The sequence below is a fragment of the Anabrus simplex genome, chromosome 5, assembly GCF_040414725.1.
Source record: "Anabrus simplex isolate iqAnaSimp1 chromosome 5, ASM4041472v1, whole genome shotgun sequence".
NCBI classification, from domain to species: domain Eukaryota; kingdom Metazoa; phylum Arthropoda; class Insecta; order Orthoptera; family Tettigoniidae; genus Anabrus; species Anabrus simplex.
The window spans coordinates 389,809,216-389,821,319 of NC_090269.1; the positions used below are offsets into that span (position 1 = coordinate 389,809,216).

The 12,104-nt window shown below is 39.5% G+C and overlaps 1 protein-coding gene across 1 annotated transcript in view; it reads left to right on the forward strand.

The window, feature by feature from the left end:
* Positions 1–1,883: 1,883 nt before the first annotated feature.
* The window catches only part of LOC137501012 (pickpocket protein 28-like), a 64,959-nt gene continuing 54,738 nt past the window's right edge, over positions 1,884–12,104 (forward strand). The window contains exon 1 of the mRNA XM_068227850.1: positions 1,884–1,941. Coding sequence (XP_068083951.1) covers positions 1,935–1,941 — 7 coding nt within the window. The 5' untranslated portion in view covers positions 1,884–1,934. The remainder of the gene's footprint in view (positions 1,942–12,104) is intronic.

A 12,104-nucleotide genomic window follows, 5' to 3' on the forward strand; every position in this document is an offset into this window, starting at 1 on the left:
ATTTCGCGTAAAATGATATTATATTAAATTAGTAGGGCTGGAGAAGCCTGGACGGTTACATACGCCCTCTTGTTATTTACAGATATAACATATATGAAAATAACACACTACAACAAAACGGCTGATATACATCATTACATAACGTTTCCAGCCTCTGTTGCTCATCCCATCCTTAGGTTGTGGTAGTTATGGACATCTGTTCTGATGTAATTGTGGCCACTCCAGCAGAATTCGGATCCATCGGGATCCCCAGTTCGACTTAGTAACCCATCTCCGTATTAATTAGATCCTTCGCAAATAATAACCGGATCCGTTGTTCTTGCATCCTGAAACTTGTAAAGACCAAATTAAAACAATGCTAAACAGAGTTTTGAAATTCAAAATTTTGTTTACTTACTCGCCTTCGTATATTGGCACTATATAATTAGTTACTAAGCTCTTTAAATCTTTATAATATCTTAAACTCTTATAATATCCTTAATTCTTTCAGTAGGTATCAGAGCTATTCTCAAGATCAACCTTCTTCGCTGTTTTCTTTTCATACATTGTCATAAATAAAATTCCATCTTTAGAACATCACAATAATATTTGGTTCACATTTTTCTGATTCACATGAAATTGCTATGTCGTAATCTCCGTTACATATGCTTTTGACATTTGAGGAACTTTGCCTAACACAACTACTCTTTTCATTCACGGGACTGCACAAAGGAACACATTCTGCTATTCATTTATTTCCTCAATGCATATGATACGTCATTCCGCATACGCCTTCTTGATGGTAGAACTTGCACTGCACCTGACTATTCCATGGCCATCTGCCGCATGACGTTTCCGGACCTGAATGTTACTTATGACATTTCTCCTTCACATCTGTTAATACGATCTTCCATCTACTGGTTTTTATTGCATCCAAACTTATGTTCTTAATTCAATCCTCCGAATACCACGGGGTTCTGAGATTGTGAATTCGTTGATTTAATTCTATTAAATTCTCTTTTTATGAGCGAGTTGTCTCGTTTTCCGTACGTGGTTGAACATACAAACTGGACGAATTCCGGCTGGTTATGTATTTATTTACCGCTTCTGTTGATTTATTTACTTATAACTTTCAATGGCTCCTTCGCACTTAACGTCAAATCCATGGAAAGGTTATAATATAAAACATCTTATGGTCAATCATTACGGGATTTATCTGTTCATATTATCAGCCTGAATGGAGGGGATAATTCTGGAGTCAGAAATTCTGTCTTAAGGTCTCGTATCACATAATTTACCGGCTAATCAGTACCAGTTCCATGATATCAGTTTTTCCTTGTTTAATATAACGTAAAATTGTCATGCAACATCATGCATGATTTCCAGCACTGTTCAGTAGCCGTAAAAGTTACCAAACTCGTGACAAATTTTAAGCACTTCTTATGCAAAAACATTGCTACAGCATCTCGAAGTGAAATGTGCCAGGCCGGGTTATCACCAATAATTCCAATACAACATAGGAATGTCTGTAACACTGATAAAAGCTCGATCACAGGATGTAAGTTCATGTGGACGTCCAGTGTTGTATTGGACTGTACTCTCCACGCCCGGATCATTTTCCACATTTTTCGACATATCTTGTATAATATTAAACTTTAATATCTTAAACATTTCACCGTACCCCTTCATTATTTAATTTATATGTTTCAGTTTTCCGTTTTCTTACTTTGAGATATCTAGTATTGTTTCATTTTAACATGTAGATGCATGGATAAACAAAGACGAATAGTGACTCTTAGTGATGTCTCAGATATCTCCACGGCTGGAAGAGATCCTTCTACATTGTATCTGGAGGGGGACAGAAATGAACTGCAGCGATCTATTTACCACGTCAATAACAGATACCGGCGTCTGCTACACCTTCAACGCACTCTCCTCGGAGGACCTCTATACATATGGCACGTAAGTTTTTCTCTATTCTAGTTAACACAAGAAAAGTTATATACACATACAGTAGGTCACGGAAGTCTATAGACTGTTCTTAACCTCTGTCATGTTTTGTGGCCCTAGGGTAAAAATCCATGGCTCAAAACATGATATTGCAAATACCTACAATGAATAAGGATTTTTCAATATGTTTTTAAACCATGGCTAGAATTAAATATAACAGAAGGTAATTTACACTAATAAGAACATGTACACGTAGGTACGATCAAATAGATGTTATAAAACTCAAACATTAAAATTGTGGTGATGATCAGTTGAAATTCTTTTACCGGCCTGGTCTATGATCTTAAAACTTATTTTGAATTAATTTCATGTGGAGGAACGCCCGTTACCACAAAGTGAGAACAACTTACCCTCTACAATGCACGAATCAGGTTGGCAGGTGCATGAAGAATTTTATTGTCTCTCTTCTACTGGATCTGTAAGAGGAGCAGACATCGTTCCGATCCATGACCAATCATCGAGCCGTGGTGGTACATCCAACTGTCTGCTTTGTGACAGGCGTATAAACACACCAGTAAGGTCTCCTCAGCAAACACTAGAACGTCTGTCCTGACAGATGCCCTGTAACAGGCTTGGTACACGGTTGCAGAGGCAGTGTGACCGAGTACACATGAAGCCTCGCGAAGGAATTGGGTACTCATCATCCTACGACAGAGAACATCATAGTAAATATCACAAAAGACTCAGTCAGCATCCTAAATCGCTATTTCTACCAAGCATAGATGGAGGCATTTCACAAATTCTGATTTGTGCTATTCACAATATTGTTGCGTGTCGTTTAATTCTATAGATTGTATGTGAACCACGTGACCTTCCCGCGGTGGCGAATCTTACGATTCCCATGAAGGAGATAGCCGAACCATAGGTTCAACAGTATCGGAGGGGTATATGCTGAGAGAACAGACTAACGAATAGTTCATCGAAAGGGGGGTAAAAGCCTTTCATTAATTCCAAGGGTGGCAGTCTGGATGATAGGCTGGTATGGCCTTGCAATAATACTTCGTTCAAACACCATAAACGACTCCTGTGTACGTGGACAAGACATGTAAACAATGAAATGTATCAAATAGACTTCATTATGATTACACAGAGATTCAGAAACCAGGTCTTTGATTGCAAGACGTTTTCAGGAGCAGACGTGGACTCTGACCACAACTTAGTGATCATGAAATATCATCTGAAGTTGAAGAAATTGAAGAAAGGGAGGAATGCAAGGAGATGGGATCTAGATAAGTTGAAAGAGAAGAGTGTGAAGCATTGATTCAAGGAACATTTTGCACAAGGACTACATTAAAAGGCTGAAGGAAACAAAATAGAAGAAAAGTGGACAGTCGTGAATAATGAGATCAGTAGGAGAACCGAAGAAAATTTAGGAAGAAAATTAAGATCAAGTAAGATCCAGTGGTTAATTCGGTAGATATTAGACCTGATTGATGAACGGTGAAAATACAAGATTGCAAAAAATGAGGAGGGCAGAAAAGAATACAGGGGAATCAAGAATGAAGTACTGTAGACAGAAAGTGCAAGTCAGCTAAAGAAGAATGGCTGAAAGAGAAGTGCACGGATATGTACGGGCTTTTGAGATACATTAGGTATATATACTTATTATTTATGAAGAGTCGACATAAACACAAACTACATTTTTTTTACATTCAAAGAGTATATAGGTAGTACAATCCACAAAGAAAGCAAAGTTCTCACACTATTATTCCTTTGGTTTTAAGCATAGCTACATAAAATAATCAATATAACAAAATTACATATCTTCACTTATACAAAAAATAACCTAAAGTTTTTATTTTATTGTTACATACATTTTTATTCCTTGTTCACAATACCTCCACATCACTCTGCCTCCCTCCCCACCCCCCACCCCTCAGTGTTGATTTCACTCCACAATGTCTGCAAAGCACATAGGAAGTTTATTGGAACGCACTTATTTTAGGCCAACATTAATTGTTGTGGGTCGGCCAGTTCACTATCATAGTCCATCAAGCTAACCACCGGTTTCATACTCTCTATTGAAATGTTTGTTTATTTATACATAATCATCAGTATGAAGAATTTTAGAGTACGCTTAATGACTTATTATGGACCTCTATAAGGTTGTGTGAGCCCAGTCTTGATTCTGTCGATTCTCACAAACACATACCGTAGTCGGTATGTCTGAGGCCATTGTTGATGAATGGTGTTACTCGATTTTTGTGATGACAGTCAGATGGATTAAGGTTGTTCATCAGCTTCTTAAGGGTAGTGACAAATGTTGGCAAGTCTGCGTCAGTCTTTAGGTCAGGAGCCTCAAAGAAATCGCCAGGTTGCTTTAGGATTGTGCTGTAAGCCTTTTCTGACACTGTTGAGTTAGCCACTTCTCGAAAAATGCAACGAAGTCCCATTAGGATAGTTAGAAGGACATAAGTCCACTTTGTTGTAGTCGAATTGAACTTTTTAGTGTACGATGAAACCTTTCTATCATTCAATTTGATTGAGGATGATAGACAGTTATTCTTGTTAGTTTTCTAGTACATGAAACAACCTTGATTGAAATTGCCTTTCCTGATCTGTCACTATTTGGCGTGGAACTCCAAATCTGTGGTCCAGGAGTTGAAGAATGCTTGAGCAACAGTTTCGGCTTGGGTTTTTCAGACTGGCACGACTTCTGTCCGGTTTTTTTAAATCTATCTACATATGTAAGGCAATGGGCGAATTCATCTGAGGGTTGTTATGGGCTAATGAGGTCAATATGAACCACCTGTAAAGGTTCATTTACACTGGGAAAATGTTCAGTGGGTAGTTTGGTATGCCTGGAGATTTTACTATCTCTGACAAGCTATACATGCTTCTGCCCATTGTTGGACGTTTTACCATAAGTTTGGTCAAAAATCTAGAAGATATGAGTCTCACTGATGATCTCACACCTGAATGAGCCATATCACGGTAATGTCGAAAGATTGAAAATCTGAATGGCTTGGGCACATATGGCCGAATATTGTCTGTTGACGCATCACACCAGACACCGGTACTATCAGGCATGGTGAAGCTTGAGCTTCAGTGAAGTGTTAGAACTTAATCAGAGTTTCTGTAGCTCCTCTTCTCATCTTGTAAAATCGCCATATTTTCATAGTTGATTGACACTAACTCTTCCATTCATGGCAAATGATCAGTCGAAACATTTTCTCTAGCTGAGATATGTCGCAATTCTTCAGTGAACTGGGATATATACTGAAGATATCTCAGTTGAATTGCCGACGCCTTCTCATTCTTCTTGAAGGTAAATGTTAACTAATAGAGCATGGTCTGTATAGACAGCAAACCTTCTTCCTTTCAGAAGGTATCTGAAGTATTTTATTCCTAGATAGATGCTAAGAAGTTCCCGATCATAAGTACAATAATTCACCTGTGCACCGGAGAACTTTTTGAATAGAATGCAATAGGTTTCCAGTATCCATTCTTTCTTTGTAGTAGTACTGCTCCTGCTGCAAAATCTGACGCTTACGCGAACAATGCAATTTAATGATCCATACTTAGGAACGTTAGGGGTGCTGCCTGTGCAAGGTGCTTGTTACATTTCTGAAACTGCTGGATTGCCTCCGGAGCCCAAATTATTGGCCTTCGGTCGTTTTACTTGACCCCTTTTAAGAACCTATTCAAAGGAGCTTGATTTCCAGCGGAAGATTCCAAATGTCATCGATAAAAATGAATAGTGACAAGGAATGCTCGCAGTTGTCGCACTGTTAGTAGACAGTTTGCGTTAAAAATGGTTGCTACTCTTTCAGGGTCTGGTTTAGTTCCTTCCGGTGTAGAAAGGTACCCCAAGAAGGTATCTTCTACTCCAAATGCCGATTTTCCAACGTTGATACCTATGGTGTCGTTTGAACAGAGTGGTTAGGTGTTAGTAGAGGAGCAACAAGAGTTCTAAAACGATGGGTACTGAATCAGCATTTTCCCACGAGGTCATTGACCCCTGGCAAGGTCCCGATCCCTAGTACCACGTGCTATTGTTTATAACCAAGACCATGTGCTCTTGTTAACAAACATAACCACGTCTTAAGTGCGGAATTTGAATAAGAGAACAACCCTAACCTCACAGAAGTCCTCTTAAGTAGCCTAACCACACTCCACGTACTTTTGTTTGCAAAACAAGACCACGTGCTCTTGTTTGACACGTATGAGGTGCGGAATTTGAATAAGGGTGCAAGGCTAACCTCACAGACGTTACCTTGGAAGGACCTAACCTCACTCCACGTGCTTTTGTTTACAAAACAAGACCACGTGCTCTTGTTTGACAGATGTCAACATACCACGTACCCTTGTTTGACAGGTGTGAGGCGCGGAATTTGAATAAGTGTGCAAGGCTAACCTCACCCCGACGCCATCTTGGAGTGACCTAGTTTCACGGGCAGATGCCCATCCCGACGCCATCTTGCCAGATCCCCTTCCCGTCACAATCTTGGAGGGGTCCATACTTACAGGACCTAGTTTTTTGGTGAGATGACTTTTCCGACGTCATCTTGGAGGGACCTAACCTCACTTTTAAAGCCAGATGCCTTTCCCGACGCCATCTTGCTAGATGCTCTTCCCGACGCCATCTTTCCAGATCCCCTTCCCGACGCCATCTTGGAGGGGCCTACCCTCACAGGGCTTAGTTTTACAGGCAGATGCCCTTTCGGACGCCATCTTGCAAGATGTCCTTCCCGACACCATCTTGGAGGGGCCTAACCTCAAAGGGCCCTAGTTTTACGGCCAGATGCCCTTCCCGGCACCATCTTATTTGCCTGGTGTGAAAATGGGAAAGTACAGAACGCCATCTTGTCAGATGACCTTGCCGACGCCATCTTGGAGAGCCCACCTATCCTAGTCGCTATTTTGTTGTTGACATGTTTTTAGCCTTTACGTCTCCATCCGACAGACTAATTAGTTGTGCAGTCTGTATGTGGCTTTACGTCACCATCCGACGGAAAAATAACGTGACGTTACAGCATGACCTTCCCCCTCCTCATGAACAAGTCTAAACATGACGGCAGGGCTCAAGTAAACTGTGCAGGTTCTATGCTGTTACAGAGGACCATAAATGCATTGTGCTGTGACCTCACAAGAAGGCGACATGACTGACAAATTTTCTTTGAATGCATATATAATATCTTGTTTAGAACATACAGTACATGGTCAGTTGTTATCTTACCTTGCTCATAATTCTTTTTAAATATACGCGTATTCTGTAATGAACAGTAAAGATTTGAACAGTCAGCATACAATCCCCTTGTGTTTTAACAGAAAATCTTACCTTGATCATAAATATATGCCAAGTGAATGAGGAGGGCGTGGTGAGGGGGAGTAATAAACAATCGAAACTGACATGCAGGCAACCTCGAGCCAGATGATGTCATTCTCGGATCTACTATCTTGCAAATACTAACAACTGTATGTCTCTCTCAGTATAAAACAAAACAATCGAAATTAACATGCTGGCAACCTAGATTGTGACGAGAGACAATCACATAGTCATATTCCGAACTGTTACCTAAGTCCCAAATATTTTCTACAAATCACGGCTCAAGTTGCGCTAGTAAATAATTCAATTTCATAGTTTCTGTTTTAATACCGGCGATATCAAATTGGGCTTCAGCTAGCCAAAACCAAATGTCAGGATTCTCTACCCAAAATGGAGGAAATTTTACACTGAACTTGTCAATTTCAGTTTTAACTCCCGTAATTTTTAAGGTCCGACTGGCTCCATGCTAGTTTTCTTCTTTCTTGATGTTATATTTCAAGTCTACGCTCACCAAGTTGTAAGGGTTTCTGAGATATATTTGGTATATATATATATATTATTATTTATTGAGAATCGGCATAAACACAACTACACTTATTTGTTTTTTGTTTATTACATCCAAGTTATATATAGGTAGCACAGTCCACAGAGTAAGCAAAGTTCTCACTCAGTATAAAACAAAACAATCGACATTGACATGCAGGGAACCTAGATTGTGATGAGATACAATCACATACTTAACAGTCATAGTTGGCCTTAAGCAAAGGTACATAAAAGAATCGATATCAACAACTTATTAAAATTAAATATCTTTACTTACATAAAAATAAAATAATTTTTACATTTAATTTTTTACTTAAATCTTTATTCCTTGTTCACAATATTCCAACAGATGTAGGAAAGATATAGGCCTATGCTGCATACAGAAAAATCAGGGAAACTTTTGTAGAAAGGAAAACTGGGTGTATGAATATTAAGAGCTCAAAATGAAAAACCACTTTTAGGGAAAGAAGGATTTTCAGAAAGATGGCAGGAGCATATTATAAATTTGTATCAAGGAAAAGAAGTAGATGATAAGGTTCTTGAACAAGAAGAGGCTGTTGATGCTGACGAAGTGGGAGACCAAATTTTGTGATCCGAATTGTGCACAGCTTTTGAGAGACCTAAATATGAAGAAGGAATTGACGACATATCCTCAGAATTACTGACTGCCTTAGGAGAAACCAGCATGGTGCGGTTATCCCATTTAGTACGTAAGATGTACGATAGAGGAGAAGTGCCATCCGATTTTGTACAGAATGTTGTTATACCTATTCCTAAGTAATGAGGTGCTGACAAGTTTGAAAACTTCCGCACCATTAGTTTAGTATCTCACGCTTGTAAAATTTTAACACATATTATTTACAGAAGTATGGAAAGACAAGTTGAAGCTGAGCTGGGAGTGAAGTACATTCTATTTGGGTATAACTGCTCGGTGACACAGGGGCTACCTCCATAATACATTGCAACGGTAGAACAATTTAAAAAGCTGAAAACAGTAGGAAAGAAAAGGAATGATTAAAATGTCGCAGTCAAACAAGAAGAAGTTAATTATTCTTCAACCATCCCCAGAAAAAGCTGAGGACATCCTATCGAAAAAAATACATGAAACATCATTTATCAGCCCCAGCTCATTGGCCCTAGTAGAAAACTAACCGGCCATATCAAAAGAAAACCAGATCATGACAATTACATCACACGAATATAACTTCACGTGATGAACTTGAAATTTAAAATAATATCTTCGGAACAGGGAGGGCTGGAGTTACAATGTCTAACTTAATATTGTCTATGGTGTTCCATCTCGCCTCCCCGCCAGATTCATCTAGGTCCACCTCAGCTCGTGATATCACACCACGCACACTTCCTCAACTTGTAGGATTCCAGCAAGATATAGCAGACATCCTGGAGTCAGGAGGTCAATTGGACTGTAGCGCGATTGACCTGTCTAAGACATTTGATAGGGTAGATCATGGGAGACTACTGGCAAAAATGAGTCATATTGGACTTGACAAAAGAGTGACTGAATGGGTGGCTATGTTTCTAGAAAATAGAACTCAGAGAATTAGAGTAGGCCAAGCTTTATATGTGCCTGTAATAATTAAGAGGGGAATTCCTCAAGGCAGTATTATTGACCTTTATGTTTTCTTATATATAAAAATGATATGTGTAAAGAAGTGGAATCAGAGATAAGGCTCTTTGCAGATGATGTTATTCTGTACAGAGTAATAAATAAGTTACAAGACTGTGAAAAACTGAAAAATGACCTCGGTAATGTTGTGAGATGGACAGTAGGCAATGGTATGATGATAAACGGGGTTAAAAGTCAGGTTTTACAAATAGGAAAAGTCCCCTCAGTTTTGATTACAGCGTTGATGGGATGAAAAATCTCTTTGGGGATCATTGTAAATACCTAGGTCTTAATATAAGGAAATATCTTCATTGACGTAATCACATAAATATGATTGTAACTAAAGGGTACAGATCTCTTCACATGATTATTAGGGTATTTAGGGGTTGTAGTAAGGATATAAAGGAGAGGGCATATAAGTCTCTGGTAAGACCCCAAGTAGAGTATGGTTCCAGTGTATGGGACACTCCCCAGGATTACTTGATTCAAGAACTGGAAAAAATCCAAAGAAAAGCAGCTCGATTTGTTCTTGGCGATTTCCGACAAAAGAGTAGCGTTACAAAAATGTTGCAAAGTTTGGGCTGGGAAGACTTGGGAGAAAGGAGACGAGCTGCTCGACTAAGTGGTATGTTCCGAACTGTCTGAACCCCGCCATGTACAGACAGTTATTCGTAACTAAATAACTAAGATAAATGCGGTGCAAGGAGATCACCTAAATAATAATAATAATAATAATAATAATAATAATAATAATAATAATAATAATAATAATAATAATAATAATAATAATAATAATGTTATTTCAGGTTGCAGAAAAGCTGGGGAGGGGGTCAGCGACCTAATCATTGGAGACCGCAAGAAGGATACGACACCACGGAGGATCTGCGCAATATCTATCCTCGCCGAACCCGGTCATCTGGCTCTCCGGCGGGGTTAGCGGTCTACCTGAACTCTTTGGATATGCCTAAGGATCCGGGATGGTGTGTCGAACCGCTCGTGGGATTTCAAGTAAGCAGAGCTCATTGTAATACGTTCTACGGAATATTTTTATTTTGAAACAAAACGTTTCGACTTCTCGCACCCCGTATAACAATTACCATTGAATAGAAGAGAATAATTTTATTGTTGTTAGACGGTATACAGATGGAATTGAGAAAATGGAGCACATACACACTGTGTGCAATATGCGGCCACCCACGGGAAGCTGTCCTCAAGTTCTCCTCGGATATTCTCCCCAGAAGTGGTCATTAACATGGAAAGAGCCAATCCTTGACCATTATCAATGCTAAAATTATGCGGCAGAGACTTTCTGCCAAGTGTCGGAACGTCTGCAGGAGAATGGTAGAGCATTATTCCTGCAGTTCAGTTCCTTAGCTAACGTTGTTCGTGATGTGGTTCTGGAGTGAAGTCGTCGTTCTAGTTCAGAGATGCTTGATAGGATTGAGGTCAGGGTTCTGGGCTGGCCAGTCAATTTCCGATGCTTCACTGGCCAGAAACCACTGGTTACCAGTCCCTTGCTCATGTCAGTGAACAATGTCAAGCTGAAACACACAGCTGTTACCTCCGAACTAGTATTTGTGGTCAATAACATGCAACTTGTCAAAATCTCCGTATATCCTTCCGCCATTAGCGCGCTCTGCAGTATTACGTAAAGACTAAACCCTTTCCATAAAATATACTCCCATAGCCTCACCTCACATCAGCCATATTTCACCGTGAGCACTCTACAGCCTGGAATACAATACCGGCCGTAAGTATTTTGACAAACGATTAAAATGTTCTGACTCGTTGTTTATTAAAGCAATGCGCGCACTTGTACAACACAAATAATTTGACCATTTCTCCACCCAACCATTCATACAAACGTTGATGTATAACACAAATAATTACACGAAGTAATACATAGAGACCAATAATATTTTGACACATATAACCAAGCAGAAAAATCATTCCAAAATTTTATACGCACTTCGTATCATCTAGTACTTAGTCGGGTAGCCATTTCCTTGTACAATTGCTGCACATCGAGTTAGCATTGAGTCCACAAATTTCTCAAGGAATGAGACAGGAATTTTGGACCATTCTTCATTTTAAACTTCGAAATATGCCTCATTGTTTGCGAATGGTTTGCGTTTAGCCTGCATTTTGAGCTACTTCCATAGATGTTTAATTTGGTTTAGGTCAGGGCTTTGACTTGGGCAATCAATAACCCTGACTCTTTTCTTCTTGAGGCATGTTTTGACGAAATTGAAGGTATGCTTAGGATCACAGTCGCGCTGATACAACAATCCACGAGGCAAATTTTGCTTGGCATTCCGTACCATATGTTGTTCAATGATCCTGCCATATACAAATTGATCCATGATGTCTTCAATTTTTACCAGTGGGCCAACTCCAGTTCTAGAAAAGCAGCCACAAGCCATTATATGACCACCATGTTTTACTGTGTGTTTTTGGTACCGTACATCATTGCATGTGTTAACTGGACGTCTGACAAAGGAATTTCCATCCGCGTTGAACATATTGAATTTACTCTCATCGCTCCACAGTACTTTGCGCCATTCCTTGTTCGTCAGGGCACCATATTTCTTAGCAAAGGCAAGTCGTTCTTCCGAATCTTTGCTGAAATCAAGAGCTTCTTTCTTGATCGTCGGCCCTTTAAACCTTAGTGTTTAA